Here is a 20,352-nt window from a genome sequence, read left to right on the forward strand (position 1 = left end):
CTCCTTTTTAGGTTACTAGAGAAGAATGGTTTTCTCTCAGGATTATCCCATTCCAGTTTAATAGTATCAACCAAAGAACTATGAACTGGAAACACTCTTGATTTTCTCTTATGCAATCCTTTATACATAAGATCATGTTTGGATAACTGAACCTCTTCCTCTTTTAATTCAAGGGTAGTATAGATAGCCTTTAATAAGTCATCTACATCCTCAACAGATAACTTAAATCTTGAGCCTCGAGTGGATTCTCTATCTCTGGGCTCTGTATCTGACCCTGATTCTTCCAGAGAAGAACGGGTAGATCTGACCTCAGCCTCAGAGTCCTCACTCTCTGCCTGCTGCGGAGTGCTTACTGACGCCTTCAGTGAAGACGGACTCTCTGCTGGAGTCTGGAGCTTGTCAATAAGCGTTCTAAAGGAACTGAAGGTGGACGCAAGCTCATCCCTAACAGAAGTAAGCATCTTCTGGCAAGAGGCAACCGGGTCATCCTTTACTAGGCCTTCTATACAGGTGCGACAAACTGCTTTGCTCCATGAGGAGCTCAATTTGTTTGCGCAAACCGCACATTTCCTTTTAAGTGGCTGCGCTTGGGCCTTGTCCTGAGTCTTGGTCTGCAAGACAAAATAAATGACCCACAATGTAATTAAAGCCACCCAATCACTCCGTAACACCACGTGCAGGAGGGAGGAAATGTGTCCCCTTACACCCACTACTACAGAGGGGGGAGGGGGAGGGAACACTCACAGGGATAGTAAGGTGGTGACAGAACACCCCAGGCTTACCTGTGAGGTGCTGGTGTTGGGAACTGCATCCGCTACCTGTGCAGGTACTGCAGGAGGATCCATTCTGCCCCTCTTGGTCATCCACAGCCTGGCTGCTTAACACCAAGAAACACCAGCAGCCAGCGCTCTCTGTTCGCACCGTTTATGAAGACTGGAACCTCGTCTCCGGCGCCCGATGATGATGTCATATACCCCGGAAGTAACCCTCTCCAGGCACTTCCTGTGGGCCAGCTTGGAGCGCAATAGCTCCGCCCCCTCGAACGCTGCGGCTTTCTCCATTCCTTGCTCAGATCAGCCAGGCTGTCGGCAGGGAAGGACAACCGAAGCTCAGCTGAGCTAGAGTGCAATGCACTGCGCTGGGGGCACGACCTCACACCGGTCCTGGCCCTCTCCAGGCACTGAGGACAGAGAACAGCAACCCAGCCAACCTCCCCAGCGGTGTGCTGCTTCTGGCAGAGGAAGAGGTAAGTGATATGCCCCAGAAAAAAAGCCATACAAAGCCCCTGCTTATAAGGCCTATGGGAGCAGGTTCCATGAACATGTTACCCCCCGTCCGGAGGAAACACAAATAACTGACATGGGCCTGGAGGACCGCCCTTTTATCTGGTGGGGGTGACGTGTTTCCTGTCCTGGTAGGAGGAGCCCAAGGTCTCATGGGCTGTCCTGGAAGACGCTTGGAGAAAGTCCTAATTCCTTTCTAAACCAGGGGCATGCTTGGAGCAGCCCCAGGTGTTTTTCTCCAATAGTTCACTCCAAAGGATGATGGTACCCGCCCCTTCCTCTAGATCTAACTGATCGAGGCAACCCTTTCTATTTAAACCCTAACATAGAGTGTATAGTGCAGGGGTCAGAAGTATGTAATGTACAACATTCTGCTGTTGCCCAACCTGGATTCCTGTCTCCTTTTTTGCAGTTGATAGATATATTGTTGCATTTACTTGGGGGGGATGGGGGGTGCTACTCCTAGACTAGCTAGATCGACTCTGGTTCCTCCTGTTCGCTGCAGAGGATTAGCTTTGCCGGACTACTGGACCTACTATTTGGCTGCTGTTTCGGTAACCGTCTGGTGGTGGTATGTGCTTTCTCGGTCCAATGCAGCTGTGTGTCTCAAGGCAGGACATTTTGGGCTAGCTTCGGGAACTTGGCAACTTAATCTATAGGGGTCCCCGGGTGTAAGCTGATCTTCCATGCCCCACTAGAACGACACTCAGAGTTTGGGCTGCAGTTACACAGAGGTTTCTGAGTCCCAATAGCTGGTACCCTTTGCCCACTGTGGGGGAATCCTAATCTCCCACAGTTTCAATCTCTGCCTGACTGTCAGGGCTGGGCTCAGCCCTTCCTTCTCTGAGCTGGCCACTCAGCTGTCGGCTAATTGCCAGCTCCTATCTCTCCACAGTTACACAGCTGCTGATAATATCCTGCTCGTCAGTCCTGCCTACTTAAGCCGTCCAGTTCAGAGGAGCTCTGCCTTCGCCTTGGTCAACATCACAGAAACTATCTCCTGCGATCCTGTTCAAGACTTGCTTTGCTGACATCCCTTCTGGCTCCAGATCCTGCTTACTGTTCCACTACATTGATCCCTGACTTCTGGCTTTGCTGACTATCCATTCTGGTTACTGAACTTTGGCTATGTTTTGACTAAGTTTGTTCTTTTTACTTTTAATATTAAAGAAGTGTGTTTTAACTGTACTTCTGCCTCGGCCTGTTTTCATGGTTTCTGACACTGATCCCCAGGTTTGGGTCCAATATGGAGCTAAAGTACTTGGAGATGTGTTCTCACTGCCCTTAAAGCCAAATATCATCTACCTGGGTGGATGTATTTCCAGTACCTACAACTACGCCATGCAGCTCGTGCCCAGTTCTTGGCCTCCCCGAGTCTAGGTATGGATCCCATTGAGGAGTTGTTAGCTCAAGAACAGTTGTTAAAGCCATTATCCGCTCCCTACTTGGCTTTGCTGAGAGTTGAATCTCCCAAAATGGATAGGCTTTGGGACAAGTGGAAAACTGACCTTCCGAACTTTGACAGGAAAGATTGTTTAGAAGATAACACTAGATTATTGATTACATCGGAAAAAAAAAGTTGATATAGGTTAATTTCTTACAGAGTCTATTATACCCTCCAGAGACTGCACAGAGTTTATCCTCAGAGATTACAGGACTGCCCTAGATGTGGGAACCATGTAGGAACGTATATATTCATATGTTCTGGAGCTGCCCGGGGACTGTTCGGTACTGGGAGGATTTAATGGATCTTATCAACTGTCGCCTCCAGCTGACTCTCCCGGTCTCCCTGGAATTGGCTCTGTTGGGAATCCAGGACAATGAGCAGAGGCCTCACTGTACTAAACTATTGATAGCGTATCTTTTCTTATATGCCAAGCAGGAAATTGTTTTAAGATGGAATGCCCCGTTCCCCTCCCTCTGTGGGTTTGTGGGAAAAATCAATAAATGCTGTTCTGCCACTATATAAATTGACCTACATCATTAGGAACTGCCCCAAGAAGTTTGATAAGGTATGGCAGCTATGGACAGCCTAGGAGGAGGCTTCCTCCCCGAAACCTGCCTTTGGCACTGTGGTGGCTGCACTACCTTTCTATTGCCCTGTCTAAAGCTTAGTGAGGAATAGTGTCCTCCTTTGGGTTTTACCTACAATATTATGTGTTGTTGTTTACTTTGTGTACTTTGAACCTGCCAAAACTGTCTGCCTGTACTATGTTCTTTGATTCAGTCCATGCTCCTTCAATTTGTACCATGCCTTTTTGCTTCAATAAACGAACATTCTGTTTTGTTAAAAAAATGTAATGTACAACATAGAATATATAGTGAAGGGGTAAGGAGTATGTAATGTACAATATAAATTATATAGTGTAAGGGTCAGGACTCATAATATTGGTATTCAGTAATCAGTGGAAGTTTAAATGTTTACATGAGACAAGTTGCAGAGGTCCCACACCGCTGCCTCCCATCTCCTGAGACTGCACTCAGTGACTTGGGCCTGAGACTATACAAACATTACCTTCCACCCGGCACAACCAACAAACAGAACAAGTGATCCTGGGAGAATTGTTCTGTCAGAGATCTTGCCAGAAGACCCAAAGCACATACCCAAGGTGCCTAGGTCTAGTAATGCTTATGATGAAAATTTTTCTGCCAGCTGAACCCCAGAATCTCCATAAATCTAGCCTAGATAAATTGTGTCTGCAGCATAGAGAAGGAAGATTATCCGGGAGAAATACAGGAATACAGGATGGGGAACACAGCTCAGGAAAGTGACCAGGGGATTACAGGCTGATATCACCCAGTCCTTGTCCTACTCTGGACCAATCAGTGAGCAGTATGGGTAGAGGAATGTATTTAGTGTTAATGACCCACCTGTACTGATCTCTGTAGGAGTGTCCTCCTCTATAAATGTCCCCGTTATTCCATCCTCCTCCATAGACTGCTGATCATCCCTCACATAAGTCTCTTCTTCTTCTGCTTTAACCTCAAATTCTATATCGATTGGATCTCCACTCTAAATCAAGAAAATGAGAGAGAATATCATCTGTAAGATGTAAGCTTTATTATTGTGACATCACATAAAAATCTGCACATTATCTCCATGAGTCTGTGTTTTATAACCTCTGTCCCACCAACCTTGTAACAGTGAGGGATGGTGTGATCTTCCTGTGTGGAATCCTGGGAATACAGAGGATGGGGACATCTCTCTGGTGGGTTCCTGGTATTAGGTGGCTCCATCATATCCTTGTGTTCTTCTGATAACTCCTCCACCACTCCACACTCCTCATCCTCCTCTTTATACTCTTCTTTAACATCAATATTATCATCCCCGAGGTTTCCACTCTGAATATATAATAAAACATTCATTGTAACAAACATGTTGTGTATAAATCCAAACTATTAGTGATTGTTCCTCATCTACCTGATGATGGTGAGGGATGGTGTGACCTTCCTGTGTGGAATCCCGGGAATACAGAGGACGGGGACATCTCTCTGGTGAGTTTCTGTAGCTGGATGACTCCACCATGGTGTCCTGGTACAGATCTTTGTGTTCTTTTAAAAAGTCTGACTCCTCCATCACCCCATTCTCATCATCCTTTTTTATCTCTTCTTTAACCTCAACTTTAGAATCTCTCAGGTTTCCACTCTAAATATATAATAAAAATGACATCAATGGTAACAATGAAGATAATGTTTAGATCCTAATGATACTATCAGTGATTGTTCCTCATCTACCTGATGATGGTGAGGGATGGTGTGACCTTCCTGTGTGGAATCCCAGGAATACAGAGGACGGGGACATCTCTCTGGTGGGTTCCCATTACTGGATCCATCTGTAGGAAACACACACACTGACTGAATACATTGTTTCTATGTGTTTATCAGATGATGGGGGATCTAGGTGGACCCTCCGTACTGCTCTCTCTTCATTACAATAAAGTCTCCTCTTACCCGGTGATGTGAGGGGCGGCTGATTGTCCATCATGACGTCCTTGTAGAGATCCTTGTGTCCTTCTAAATACTCCCACTCCTCCATGGAGAAATAGACAGTGACATCCTGACACCTTATAGGAACCTGACACACACAATGATACAGTCACCATCCAGACACATCCCTTGTCTGTTACTGGATAATGTCCCAGAATTCCCAGCACCGCTCACCTCTCCTGTCAGCAGCTCCATCATCTTCTTGGTGACTTCTAGAATCTTCTCCATTTTGTGTCTCTCAGGTTTTAGGGAGTCACATGGAGGCACTGTGATGGTCATATGATCACCTGACTTCACAAGAGGCAATCTCTGTATTGAGGAACCAATAGGAATATCATGTTAGAATCCCAGAATCCTCCTCACCTCTCCGGTCAGGTCTGTGTTTTATTAATAGAGATAAGAGTGATGTCATGTGACCTCCCAGAATCCTCCTCACCTCTTCGGTCAGCAGGTAGATGATCTCCAGGGTGAGGTTTAGTATCTTCTCAGTCATGTGACTCCGGTCCTCCTCCATCCTCATTGGTGCCATCATTTGATCGATACAGGTATCCTTGTAGATGTATACCTTTGGGAAATGAAAGTAAGAATTATTTGGATGGTATTGGTCACACAATAATAGGATGTGGATGTGAGGGGGAAATAGGAGGGTTGCTGTACATTTAAGAACTACTGCCCCCATGGGAACACATTTAAGTCTGGGCTGTTTAGTGTTTTATACAATTTGGAGGTCCCTCTTGGCCTGCCGAATCACAAATTCCCTTTTCTCCGTTGGGATTGTTTAGTATTAAATCTGCAGACAAGTGTCAGAAACCATGAATCAGACCGAGACAGAAGTACAGTCAAATCACACTTGTTTAATAATAAAAGTAAATAGAACAAATGTAGTCAAAAACATATCCAAAGTTTGGTAACTGGAATGGAAAGTCAGGAATCGGTATAGTAGAACAGCAAGCAGGATCTGGAGCCAGAAGGAACGTAAGCCAAACAAGTCTTGAACAGGAACGCAGGAGATAGTCTCTGTGATGTTGACCAAGGCGAAGGCAGAGATCATCTGGGCTGGACGGATAAAGTAGGCAGAACTGACGAGCAGGATATCACCAACAGGTGAGTCACTGTGGAGAGAAAGGAGCTGGCAATTAGCCGACAGCTGATCGGCCAGCTCAGAGAAGGAAAGGCTAAGCCCAGCCCTGACAACAAGGAATGATAAATACGATCCTTCCTTTGACTTATTTGCACTGGGGCAGTTCTGTGAGGATAATGTAGGGTCATCATGATGTCCAGGAAGGGACATCATGTTTTGGCCGGAGTTGCCAGCTAATCAGGATAATTGCCAGAACTCCAGCTGCAAGGCTCCAATCTCCGGCAGCCTGTTAACTGAAAGGAGTGATGTCACTTGTCACTGTCTGCAGTAAGAGAAGAGATTGGATTGGATAGCAGGTGGATGCTGGCGGTGGCGTACAGAACTGTGGGGGAGGAGTCGGTTTTGTTCTCTCCGATAGCAACCCATCTGCCATCTATGTTGATTATCAATATTTTAACATGTAAGTGTACTATTTGTTTTCATGGAATAAATGACTTCATCATTCTAATGAGGATCTCGCGCTGTCATTTCTTTGTTGTTTAAGTTTCTTGGATCTTCCCGGATCTTTATCTGACAAGCTGCGGGACCCTTGTACGTTGGAATGAATATTTGTCCTCATCATGCTGTTACCATAGACTGCTGTCTGTTGGGCTGGACCTTGTAGTGTGCTTTACTGGTGTGTTTTTTTTTTTATTTCAGTGCTGATAGGAGGACAGCAGGGGGGAGGGGTTTGTTCTCTTGGTCTATTTTGTATCCTGCAACATATTTCCAGAACAGTGAAATGGTGAGGTAATGGTTTCCCTCACTTGCTGGCAGAAGTTCTTTAACCGCTTGCCGTCCGCCGCACACAGATGTACGTCGGCAGAATGGCAGAGGCAGGCAAATGGGCATACCTGTAGGTCCCTTTAAATTTGCCGTGGGTCCCGGGAACTCGATGTTCGCCTGCGACCCGCGATTGCGGTGTGGAGAGGTAGAACGGGGAGATGCCTATGTAAACAAGGCATTTCCCCATTCTGCCTAGTGACATGACAGAGATCTACTGTTCCCTGTCAGCTGGAGCAGTGATCGCTGTCATGTCAGTGGAAGCCCATCCCCCCCACAGTTAGAATCACTCCCTAGGACACACTTAACCCCTTCATTGCCCCCTAATGTTTAACCCCTTCCCTGCTATGTGCACAGTAATCAGTGCATTTGTATAGCACTGATCGCTGTATAAATGACAATGGTCCCAAAATGGTGTCAAAAGTGTCCGATGTGTCCACCATAATGTCTCAGTCACGATAAAAATCACAGATCGCCGCCATTACTAATTTAAAAAAATGAATAATAAAAATGCTATAAATCTATCCCCAATTTTGTAGATCCTTTAACTTTTGTGCAAACCAATCAATATACGCTTATTGCGATTTTTTTTTTTACCAAAAATACGTAGAATACATATCGGCCTAAACTGAGAAAAAATTTGTTTTTTTATATATTCTTTGGGGATATTTATTATAGCAAAATGTAAAAAAATATTGCTTTTTTTTTTTCAAAATTGACGCTCTTTCTTTCGTTTATAGCACAAAAAAATAAAAACCGCAGAGGTGATCAAATATTTGTGGGGAAAGAAAGGACGTCAATTTTGTTTGGGTGCAACGTCGCACGGCCGCGCAATTGTCAGTTAAAGCGACGCAGTGCCGAATCGTAAAAAGTGCTCTGGTCAGGAAGGGGGTAAATCCTTCCGTGGCTGAAGTGGTTAAGGAGGTCAACAAAGTATCTGCAGGTGGGGTGAGAGGACCGTCAGAGACCAACAACCCCTATGAGCCCTAAACCCCCTCTTACCTCAGAGCCATGCTGTCTGACTACCACCTCAGAGGCCCCCACAGCCCTTCAGCCCCACTAACCTCTCAGAGTTGTTTAGCCCTATTACCTAAGAGGCCCCCCAAAGTCCTTCAGATACATTTCCTCCTCAGGGGTCCCAGAGTCCTTCAGATGCAGAAAACCCTAAGAGGCTCCCAGAGTCCTTTAGTCCCACTACCCCCTCAGAGACCCCTCATCCCCTCTACTTCCCTCAGAACCCTTAGTATCCCCCCCCCCCCCCCCATACAAATGATGGAACATAGTCTTCATGGCAGGCTGGGGAATGTTTTCTTCCTCCTGACCAGCAATGTAAGGGGCTCTATGCTCCATACTCCTGATGGAGTTGCCACCTCATCCCTTTAAACCTGAACACATATGAATTACACAGGTTCTGAGGCTAATTAAATGCAGATGAGGCACCAAGTGAGTTTAATTACCACCTTAATCAGCCACAGAGCCTGTGTAATTAATATGTGTTCGGGTTTAAAGGGATGAGGAGGCAACCATAACTCCTGACCCCTGCACTCCGTTTTTGTTTTGGCTGCATATTGTAATGATTGCCCGTTTGCTGCCTGTACAGGGTTGCCACCTCATCCCTTTAAAACCAAACACATAATAATTACACAGGTTCTGTGGCTGATTAAGGTGGTAATTAAACTCACTTGGTGCCTTATCTGCATTAAATTAGCCTCAGAACCTGTGTAATTCATATGTGTTCGGGTTTAAAGGGATGAGGTGGCAACTCTAGTCCTGTGTAGAGTAATAATTGTCCTTTGTAGGCCATGTATGGTCAGGATGGTCATTGTCTTGTCTATTTATTGTCAGTGCTGTTTGTTTAGAGGATCATATTACTAGAATTTATCTCCAAAATGAAGAGAATGTTCCGGCCCCATAAGTGGGGAAATGTTCTGCCCCTGAAGGGGTTAATCTAGGTTTCCACACTATATATGTGTGTATCATCATCTGCTGGAGATAAAAGACATCACAGTGACTATGGAGGAAGAGGACGGACATGACGGGGGGGGGTTACTGGGTGTAAATAGAAAAATAAGATTTTATTACCTCCTCTGCTGCCACTTTCCAGCAATGTCACCTCTCACCCGGAACTTCCTGTCTGCACCTGAGATCACTTCCTGTCTGTAGCTGACATCACTTCCTGTCTGTATTCCATAGAGACTTTCTATCTGGGTAGAGGTGAGATCACCACCTTGTGGAGCTCAGAGGAACTGCAACCCTGAGAAACATCTCGTAGTGTGAACATGGCCTTGTGCTGTGTGCATGGTATGGACTGTATATCTGATTTGCCAGGACAGTCACTCTCTTTAGCTATATGTCCTATGATGTCTGTGTCCCAGACAGTATCCTGAGAATTACAGCGTAAAGGTTTTTGGATTTAGGCAAAGGGAGACCAATCAGCGTCTAAGGTGGGTCTGTAAGCTACCAATGAGCACTTAATGATCAGCAGTGGGTGGGTATCAGAGAATGGTGAGGAAGAGACTTTCCTGCTCTCTGGACGCTCTCAGGATGCTGTGCACAGTGTGTGGAATGGGCTCTGCTCTGGATGCTCCCCCTGCGGTGTGTCCGGTGATGAGTGCCTGACTTCTCCAACCCTGCCAGCTATGTAGAAGTCATTGCTTCTCATGGTGTATCCCGTCCTCTGAGAAGTGGTAGTGCCCAAAGGAGGGGAGTGGAGGGCTCTGTGTGTGGGGGGCAGGGGGTTTGTATGAGAGTCATCTGTGTGTGGTGAAGGAAGGGGGATTGAGGGAGCTGTGTGGTGTCCTGGTGGAAGGATGAGGGGTGGCCTATTCTATGTCCCATCACCAGGCTAGGGAGCAGCTCCCAACTTCCTATCTACACTGAGCATGTGATATCACTTCCAGCTGTCCACTTCTAGGCGCAAATTTTCCCATGTACCTTAGTCATCCCCCTAATTGCACCCCATGTCCTTCTTACCCCACTCTTCTTCCATTTCTGGCCCTCTTCACCGTTCTTTATTGTCTTTTAACCCTCTTTATTCATTACCTTCCTTTTCACCACCCCCTCTTCACTGCCATACCCCCCTTTTCACTGAGCTGTCCATATCTTCACCTTCCTATCCCCCTTCCTTCCCCATCTTCACCCCCTTCTCTCTTTTTGTTTCACAATAAAATGTTATTGAAGCAAAATTAGAGATTCATAGTTATACAAACATTCTTTTTTGTATATAACATAACATTATAAATAAAGGTTCACAGATAGGCATTATCCCTTGGAACTATTGATGTTTGGGTAAAATTCTTTCATTTTAAAGTTATTACAATTAGATTCAATAGCCTGATAGGGTTCTACGGTCATGTACCGGAGGGCCAATATTGTAGCCTGTGGAAAAGTCTCGCCATACTCAGGAGGAGTAGCAGAATGTGTTTTGGGGTTGTGGATAGGCAACCCCAGGTCACAGGGTATATTAGCACCTTCAGCCTGGTTTTTGCAAAGACAGGCATGACGATTGCACACCTGTGGGCTGGGTTTATATTCCCCTCAGGAAAACATCTCAGGGCTCACACTTGGGTACAACTCCACCCTACAGGCAGGTGGCCTGGTGTAGGAGTCGGGAGGGCTTTCAGGTGGAGACAGCTCCACGAAAGAGAGACAGGCGGTCTCTAGGAGTCTGAGCGTGTATGTCTGCAGGAGGCAGATGTGACCCACGACCAAGCAGCATGCAGCTGGGCAAGTAAGCTCCAGGAGGTAGTTTGACTAAGTAAGAGTGAGTGAGCCGGGATGCTGAAGTTTTTCTGTTATACAATGATGGTGGAACCCCCTGTGAGGGAAGACTTTCTGTGAAGTTTGTTTCGTTTAAATAAAATTGGGCTGACACGCCCTTAAAAATACAGTCTGGACTGACCAGTGTTCCTGAAAATGCATACACCACTTGAGCATAATCACCCCAGATCGTTACAGTGTGTAATTTTTGCTATGTACGTGCTATCTGTTAGAAATATCTTATAAATGGACAACATTGTGTAAAAAAAAAAAAAAAAATGCGTTTTAATTTTCTTTCCACATTTTCCCAAAAAATTACATGTTCAAAATAATTATGGGGTAATTTTTTGGGCGTTTCCATTGCCCTGGTGTTCCAAGTGTTATAGGTAGTCAAGAAATTAGATGTGTAATTTATGTCCCTAGAAAGCCTGACGGTGCTCCCTTCATGTTGTATCTCTGTATGTGCCCAGGCTGTGTAAAAGTCTCACACATGTGGTATCACCATACTTAGGAGTAGCAGAATGTGTTTTGGGGTGTAGTTGCAAGTATGCATAAGCCATGTGAGAGAAATAACCTGTGGGGGGGGGGGGGTCTTCATTTTGCAAAAATTTGTGGGAAAAAAATTACAACTTCAAAAAACTCACCATGCCTCTTACTAAATACCTTGGACTGTCTACATTCCAAAAAGGGTCATTTAGGGGCATTTGTACTTTCCTGGCTTGTTAATGTCTCAAGAAATTAGATAAAAGTAAAGCAAATGCTCTACAGGGTGTTGCAATTTTTTTTTCACACAGTATTTGCGCAGCGATTTTTCAAATGCAATTTTTCAAAAGCAAAAATCAGTCTTGTAAAACTAGTGTTTGTAATGGAGATATCACATGACTATTGAACTTCCTTTTTATTGGCTCGCCATACGTGTATGTCACTAGGTTCGTAATTGTTGGCCAACATTTGTGTGACCATGTGTTTGTAAGACAAGTTGGAGCCAACAACCTTGGAACAAAATTCCATGGCTTTGTTGTCGGAAAGTCCGATCGTGTGTATGGGGCATTACGCTTGTAATGCCCCGTACACACGATGGCATCTTTGGAGACCCTGTGAAAGTGTGTCCTAGTCTGTGCAATGCTGTACCCTACGCTAATACTCCACTAGTGTGTGGTAGCGTTCAAAACATTCACCAATGCAAAGACCAGGATGGTCAGGACAGGAGGGACAATAATAGCGGGTGTCATGACTATATCCGCGCTTTCTACAGACACGACATTGCCTTTGGGGGGCTCGTTGGGTAGGGGTACTGGGGAGGACATACAGAAAATGCCTCTCATGCAGCCGACTTACTGCATTTGGATTGGGAAGTTGGGCCACAGCACCGTCTGGAAACAGAAGGGCTCTGATGATCTCTTCCTGGACTTTAAGGAAGGATCCAGTTCGTCCTGAAGCTTTGTATAGCACATAAGTGTTCAGCAGAGCCAATTGGAATAAGTATACAGACACTTTTGTACCAGCGTCTGGCCTTACGGACAACTAGGTACAGTGCCAACAACTGGTCATTGAGGTCCACCCTTCCCATATTAAGGTTATGTTTGTGGACACAGAGGGGTTTTTCTCCACAACACCAGTCGCCGTAGGAGTGAAGGGAGGACAGAACAAAAGCATTCCAATTATCCCTCCACTTCCCAGCAAGAAAATTATTACACTTCAAGCAGGCTCTCTCCCTCAGCCTAAGACGGGAATCTACAAGTCGCTGGGGTAAGCTACGGCCATTGGATCGCACAGTGCCACATGAGCCAATTCCATGATCAAACAAGTGACTAAAAAGTGGCACGCTCGTGTAATAATTGTCCACATACAAGTGGTACCCCTTTTTGAATAAGGGTGACACCAAGTCCCACACAATCTTACCAGCGCTCCTTATGTAGTCTGGGCAGTTCTCCGGCTCTACGTGACGATCTCTTCCCTCGTAGACCATAAAACTATATGTATAGCCTGTGGCCCTGTTACAGGGCTGTATATGACATGTTCTTGACCACTGCACTCTATACACAGGGCTGTATATAACATACTCCTGACCACTGCACTCTGTACACAGGGCTGTATATGACATGTTCCTGACCACTGCACTCTATACACAGGGCTGTATATGATATACTCCTGACCACTGCACTCTATACACAGGGCTGTATATGATATACTCCTGACCACTGCACTCTATACACAGGGCTGTATATTATATACTTCTGACCACTGCACTCTATACACAGGGCTGTATAGGACATGTTCCTGACCACTGCACTCTATACACAGGGCTGTATATGACATGTTCCTGACCACTGCACTCTATACACAGGGCTGTATATGATATACTCCTGACCACTGCATTCTATACACAGGACTGTATATGACATGTTCCTGACCACTGCACTCTATACACAGGGCTGTATATGATATATTCCTGACCACTGCACTCTATACATAGGGCTGTATATGATATACTTCTGACCACTGCACTCTATAGGACATGTTCCTGACTACTGCACTCTATACACAGGGCTGTATATGACATGTTCCTGACCACTGCATTCTATACACAGGGCTGTATATAACATACTCCTGACCACTGCACTCTATACACAGGACTGTATATGACATGTTCCTGACCACTGCACTCTATACACAGGGCTGTATATGATATACTCCTGACCACTGCACTCTATACACAGGGCTGTATATGATATACTCCTGACCACTGCACTCTATACACAGGGCTGTATATGATATACTCCTGACCACTGCACTCTATACATAGGGCTGTATATGACATGTTCCTGACCACTGCACTCTATACATAGGGCTGTATATGACATGTTCCTGACCACTGCACTCTATACACAGGGCTGTATATGATATACTCCTGACCACTGCACTCTGGGCCATTATTCGCAGTTAATTCCAAACTAATAACCTGTGAAGCCTTTTAACGAGTCACCTATGAGACATTTTTTGATACTGTCATCATTGCACCGACACACACAACTTTGTTTTTCGCACAATACATTTTTTAATTATAATTTTACTTTTAACAAGATTCCAGTCATAGAATCAGGGAATAGTAAAGGAAGAAATCCCATTGGTCAGGAAAATTACTTCTCTGGAATATGGAGGCGGAGCCATTATTAATTTGTGTACAATACAATACACAACTTGTTACATTATTATAACAGAGTATTGTAGAAAAGATCACACCATAGAAAATGGGGAAAAGTAGAAAATAAACCCGGATATGAAGGTGACATTTGTGTACGAGGAACACCTTAACAATTACAACCATTTTATTCTCCAGGGCCTCTGCTTTCAGAAAATATGTTTGGGGGGGTTTACCTAATCTTCAGGCCCAGAATCTGTATTTTATCATGTGTGCAAAATAATGCAAAACCAGCTCTGGCAGTGAAAGGGTTAATGTGAGCTAGATGGGATCACTCTGCTGTGGTCACACTCTAAACATTAGAGCTCCCCCTAGCTGCAGCCTGGTAATAACATTGCTAGGAGGTCTATTCATTTATCTGCTACATACTTCCCATCTTTATATAAACGTCTCCTGATATTTAGAGGTTTATTCATAAATAATTTGCATGGCAATTCACCTGGTGAAAGTCCATGTACATTCCTTCTGTGTGAATGAAGAGGAAATGGAATGTATTAGGCTATTTGCTGCTTGAATTATATCCATTGATTTAAAATACAAAATAAAAACACACACTTGCTATTAGATGGAGCCAATTGCTGTTACACTTAGCGTCATCTGAAGCCCAAATGTGGTATTTTTCATTTTAAATCAATGGTTGGTTTAACGCTTTCAATGTCTACTGCAATCATAAATACATGAGTATGATCTCAGATATTTGTATGAACCCCCGACATAGTAAACTAAGCGGTTTATATATAAAAAGTGTGTTGGATGAATGTGAGAAGAATTTGCCCTACTGAGACAAATGAAAGCTGTATTTTAAATTTCCTATGATGGTCATCTCCATCTAGTGGCTATAATGCAGTATTTTTCCTGAAATACCCCCTTAAGGAAAAAATGGACAATACACAATAAGGCCACTAGATGGACCTGATGATTACAGGAAATCACTGTATGAAATTAAATTTGACCAACATTTGTCACAGGTGAGCAAATGCTGTTCATATTTGATAAACAGAATTTAAAAAATAGACCTCTTAGTGTTTGTGAAAGCATAAACCACAAAATGTACTCAAGGCACTAATACACCTCGAGGGTTGTGTGGGATCCCTGATGTACAGGAAGACAGGACTTCAGTGAGGAACAATTCCCTCACTCATGACAGGAATACGGCTTCTCCCCTGTGTGAGATCTCCGATGTGTGTAAAGATGGGACTTCACTGAAAAACATTTCCCGCACTCAGGACAGGAATACCGTTTCCCCCCCCCATGTGAGACCTTTCATGTCTGACAAGAACCGATTTTTGTACAAAAGATTTCCCGCACTGGGAACAGGAGTATGGCTTTTGCCCCGTGTGATACCTTTCATGTGTGACAAGTTCTGATTTTCGTCCAAAATCTTTGCCACACTTAGGACAGGAATACGGTTTCTCACCTGTGTGCAATCTCTGATGATTATTAAGGTTGGACTTGTCTGAAAAACATTTCCCGCACTCAGGACAGGAAAATGGCTTCTCCCCCATGTGAGACCTTTGATGTGCGACAAGGTATGCTTTATCTACAAAACATTTCCCACACTCAGGACAGGAAAATGGCTTCTCCCCCGTGTGAGATCTCTGATGTATGCTAAGACTTGACCTTCTTGAAAAACATTTCCCACATTCAGGACAGGAAAATGGCTTCTCACCTGTGTGAGATCTTTTATGCACCTTAAGTTTGGAGTGAAAATTGAAACACTTCCCGCACTCAGTACAGGAAAACCTCTTATCTGTTGGAAGGACGGCACCGTCCCTCACAGTCTGAGGTTCCTCAGGATAAGAGGAATACGATGGTTCATCTACACTGTGTGGTGCCGGATGGACATTTGAGGTAGTCGGGTTTTCTCCTGGACTATACTGTGTGATGTCCTCATCTTCTACTTTACAGTCTGGAGACAAAGTGAGACAATCCTCTGAGGTTTTCCTCATCTCCCGTCCATGTACTAAAATAGAGATAAAAAGATTATTAATAGACATGAGCAGATTGGTTCCCCTAAACCAGGACTCCACCCACATCAGGAAGCTTTGTCTCTGAAGATATCTCCCCTGTTTCCTGCAGACAGATATACATTTCCCATAGCCTTATGCCGCGTACACACGAACAGAATGTCCATCAGAAAGAGTCCAATGGGAGCTTCTCATCGTATATTCCGACAGTGTGTATGCCCCATCAGACTTTTTCCGTCAAAATTTCAGACGGACTTAGATAGAGAACATGTTATAAATTTTTCCGACAGAACTAATTACTATCGGGAAACCCGCTCGTCTGTATGCTGTTCCGACGGACCAAAAACAATGCATGCTCTGAAGCAAGTACGAGAAGGAAACTATTGGCTACTGGCTATTGAACTTCCTTTTTCTAGTCCCGTCATACGTGTTGTACGACACCGCGTTCTGAATGGTCGGACTTTGGTGTGACCGTGTGTATGCAAGACAGCTTGAGCGGAACTCCATCGGAAAAACCTTCAGGGTTTATTTCGACGGCAAAATCATGTGTACAGGGCATTATGCTGTACAGACTCCTCATGTTTTCCGATACGAGCTCATACATTGTACTTGTTCAACTTTCCAACCAGGAGTGAATGGACTTGGCAAAATACTCTCCCCATGTTGAGGGTATGTGGCCTGGTATGGTTCAGGAGGGGGCATGCTCACTCTCCACCCCCAACCTTTCTTGGGCAGCCAGGCTGCATGCTTGGATGAGGGTCTGGTATGGATTGTGGAACCACACACTTTTTTCTTGTTTTTTTGCATAGGGTTCTCTCTTAAATCCCATACAAGATTCATAATATTGGTATTCAGCAGGTAGTGGAAACTTAAATGTTTACCTGGGAGAAGTTGCAGAGGTCCCAAAATGCTGCCTCCCATCTCCTGAGACTGCATTCAGTGACTTGGGTCTGAGACTATACAGACATATCCCTCCACCCGGCACAGCCAGCAGACAACAGAGCAAGTAACCCTGGGAGAATTGTTTTGTCAGAAATTTTACTAGACCCAAAACACATGTCCCCGGTTGCATAGGTCGAGCAATGTCTATGGTAAAAATCAAGATTTTACTGTAAGATGACCCCCAGAATCTCCAACAATCCAGTCTAGATACATAAATTGTGTCTGCAGCACAGAGATTATCCGAAATACAGGAATACAGGACGGGGAACACAGCTCAAGAAAGTGACCAGGGGATTACAGGCTGATATCACCCAGTCCCCGCCCTACTCTGGACCAATCAGTGAGCAGTATGGCTGGAGGAATGTATTTAATGTTAATGACCCACCTGTGCTGATCTCTGTAGGAGTGTCCTCCTCTATAAATGTCCCCGTTATTCCATCCTCCTCCATAGACTGCTGATCATCCCTCACATACCTCTCTTCTTCTTCTGCTTTACTCTCAACTTTTATATCTATCAGATCTTCATCCTAAACCAAGATAAGGATCAAAAATAACATCTGTAAAATAAAAGGTTTAATGATGTGATATTCCCCAAGAAAATCAACACTTTGTCACAATGAGCCCATGTTCTAGATCGGTGTCCTCAGGACCCATTAACAGGCCAGATTTTAGGTATTAACCTTGGAAAGATGCAGACTAGACTACTGCAATCACTGAGCAGCAAATGATATCACCTGTGATGTATTTCAGTTATCTTGCAAACCTGGCCTGTTAGTGGGTCTTGAGGACAGAAATTGAGAACCACTGTTCTAGATGCCCAAACCTACCGACCTTGTAACAGTGAGGGATGGTGTGACCTTCCTGTGTGGAATCCTGAGAATACAGAGGATGGTGGCATCTCTCTGGTGGGTTCCTGGTATTAGGTGGCTCCATCATATCCTTGTGTCCGTCTGAAAACTCCTCCATCACTCTATACTCCTCATCCTCCTCTTTATACTCTTCTTTGACAACAATTCTATAATCCTCAAGGTTTTCACTCTGAAAATTAAATAAAACATTCATTGTAACAAACATGTGTAGAAAATCATAATTATCAGTGATCGTTCCTCATCTACCTGATGATGGTGAGGGATGGTGTGACCTTCCTGTGTGGAATCCCGGGAATACAGAGGACGGGGACATCTTTCTGGTGGGTTCCCATTACTGGATCCATCTGTAGGAAACACACACACTGACTGAATACATTGTTTTTATGTGTTTATCAGATGATGGCGGATCTAGGTGGACCCTCCGTAATGCTTTCTCCTTTACAATAAAGTCTCCTCTTACCCGATGATGTGAGGGGCGGTTGATTGTCCATCATGACGTCCTTGTAGAGATCCTTGTGTCCTTCTAAATACTCCCACTCCTCCATGGAGAAATAGACAGTGACATCCTGACACCTTATAGGAACCTGACACACACAATGATACAGTCACCATCCAGACACATCCCTTGTCTGTTACTGGATAATGTCCCAGAATTCCCAGCACCGCTCACCTCCCCTTGATGTTCTCTCTGGTGACTTCTAGATTCTTCTTTTTATTTCTCTATTCTATAAGGGAGGGAGGTGGAGGCAATGTGATGGTCATATGATCTCCAGACTTCATAGGAGGAAAACTCTAGTATAAGAACACAAATAGTAAAATCAAATGATTTTTCCTGAATCCTCCTTCTATCCCCTCAGGTTAGGTCTCCAAATTATTAAAGCCCCACTTCAAGAACCCCCACACTCTGTAGGTTAAAGGCTTGGTATAAGAAATTTGGACATCACTACATAAAATACAGGATCAACAGTGCATATGGGTCTGCGAGTACCTGTGTATTGTCTTGTTGAGTACCTGTGTAGTTTATTGTTGAGTATTAGTGTCAAGAAGCTAGTTGTTAGGTAATTTGGACAGGGTATAATCCCAATCCTAATTAAATTGGTAGGTACGATGCACCGCGGGTGTGGAGAAGCGATTCTTTGTACATCTTGCGGCATGTATGCGTTCCTTGATCATCCATTTGAGGGTGAATACTGCTGTACAAAATGTAAGCACATTGTTTCCCTGGAAGCCCAGGTTCTGAATCTAGGGAAGCAACTGTCAGCACTGAGAAGTCCCTCCATACTAAAGGAGAGCCAGAAACGTACCCGGCAGGGGCCAGCACAGAGGCGTGTGGAGAGAAAGAGGTGCAGGCACTAGGAAAAAGGAGTAGATGGGTGACAGTCAGGAAGGATGGAGGGCGAAGTGCCAGGGAGGCCAATCCAGGGCTGGAGCATCCCAATAAGTACGCTCCATTGAGTGACATTGGTGAAACCAGTCAGGGACCAGCACTCCTTGAGCTGAGGGACTCTCCTAGCTGCCGGGGAAGAACTCCTCCAGTGAGAGAGTGGGGGGGGGGGGGAGCGAAGGGAAAGGAAAAGCAGATTCTGGTGGTAGGGGACTCAATTCTTAGAAGGACAGAGAGGGTAATCTGTGACAAAGACCTGAAGCGCCGAACTGTATGCTGTCTACCAGGCGCTGGGGTTCGGCACATCACGAATCTGGTGGACAGATTACTGGGTGGGGCTAGGGAAGACCCGGCTGTCATGGTGCACGTTGGCACCAATGACAAAGTCAGAGGCAGATGGAGTGTCCTAAAGAACGATTTTAGGGACTTAGGAGCTAAATTGAGGAAAAGGACCTCCAAGGTAGTATTCTCAAGAATACTACTGGTACATCGAGCCAGAAAGGCAGAGGGAGATTAGGGAAGTAAACAAGTGGCTGAGGAGCTGGTGTAGTAATGAGGGGTTTGAATTCCTGGAGGACTGGGCCAACTTCTCAGTTGGTCACCAGTACTATAGAAGGGATGGACTGCACCTAAATGAGGAGGGTGCAGATCTGCTGGGAGTAAAGATGGCCAAAAAGTTAGAGGGATTTTAAACTAGGCAACGGGGGGAGGGTCCAAAGGTAGAGATAGTCAGCGCGGAACATATTCCAGAGGGTAGTATTGGGGGCATTAGTGATAGGTTGACTAAAGCACATAAACCCAAGGTAAGTATAGTAACAAGTCCTAGTTGCAATCTCGGAACATCCAATAAGAGGATAGTATGCGACCAGTCTAAACAACGTGGCATATTCACCAATGCCAGGAGCCTGGCAGACAAGCTGGGTGAACTAAAGATACTGTTGTACGAGGAGGATTTGGATTTTGTGGGAATTTCAGAGACCTGGTTCAACAGCTCCCATGATTGTCTGCCAACCATTCAAGGGTATAACCTTTATCGCAAGGATAGAGAGGGTAAAA

At 44.9% G+C, this 20,352-nt stretch overlaps 2 protein-coding genes across 5 annotated transcripts in view; both read right to left on the reverse strand.

Moving 5' to 3' along the window:
• LOC141121646 (uncharacterized) overlaps nucleotides 1-9,351 on the reverse strand; it is a 142,302-nt gene extending 132,951 nt beyond the window's left edge. Inside the window, exons 1-7 of one of the 3 annotated variants that reach the window (XM_073611317.1) lie at nucleotides 9,256-9,351; nucleotides 5,707-5,835; nucleotides 5,445-5,579; nucleotides 5,235-5,358; nucleotides 5,019-5,116; nucleotides 4,705-4,929; nucleotides 4,419-4,625 (exon numbers count right to left, since the gene is read on the reverse strand). In XM_073611317.1, the coding sequence (XP_073467418.1) occupies nucleotides 4,419-4,625; nucleotides 4,705-4,929; nucleotides 5,019-5,116; nucleotides 5,235-5,358; nucleotides 5,445-5,579; nucleotides 5,707-5,802 (885 nt within the window). In that variant the 5' untranslated portion in view covers nucleotides 5,803-5,835; nucleotides 9,256-9,351. The remainder of the gene's footprint in view (nucleotides 1-4,418; nucleotides 4,626-4,704; nucleotides 4,930-5,018; nucleotides 5,117-5,234; nucleotides 5,359-5,444; nucleotides 5,580-5,706; nucleotides 5,836-9,255) is intronic. The other 2 variants (XM_073611320.1, XM_073611318.1) reach the window with 2 other exon arrangements.
• A 4,615-nt stretch (nucleotides 9,352-13,966) lies between these two features.
• Nucleotides 13,967-20,352, reverse strand: part of LOC141121691 (uncharacterized) — a 52,759-nt gene continuing 46,373 nt past the window's right edge. Inside the window, exons 2-7 of one of the 2 annotated variants that reach the window (XM_073611397.1) lie at nucleotides 18,583-18,704; nucleotides 18,373-18,496; nucleotides 18,159-18,256; nucleotides 17,875-18,081; nucleotides 17,429-17,570; nucleotides 13,967-16,097 (exon numbers count right to left, since the gene is read on the reverse strand). In XM_073611397.1, the coding sequence (XP_073467498.1) occupies nucleotides 15,334-16,097; nucleotides 17,429-17,570; nucleotides 17,875-18,081; nucleotides 18,159-18,256; nucleotides 18,373-18,457 (1,296 nt within the window). In that variant the 5' untranslated portion in view covers nucleotides 18,458-18,496; nucleotides 18,583-18,704 and the 3' untranslated portion in view covers nucleotides 13,967-15,333. The remainder of the gene's footprint in view (nucleotides 16,098-17,428; nucleotides 17,571-17,874; nucleotides 18,082-18,158; nucleotides 18,257-18,372; nucleotides 18,497-18,582; nucleotides 18,705-20,352) is intronic. The other variant, XM_073611398.1, reaches the window with a different exon arrangement.

The sequence above is a fragment of the Aquarana catesbeiana genome, unplaced genomic scaffold (assembly GCF_042186555.1).
Source record: "Aquarana catesbeiana isolate 2022-GZ unplaced genomic scaffold, ASM4218655v1 unanchor228, whole genome shotgun sequence".
In the NCBI taxonomy this organism is placed as follows: domain Eukaryota; kingdom Metazoa; phylum Chordata; class Amphibia; order Anura; family Ranidae; genus Aquarana; species Aquarana catesbeiana.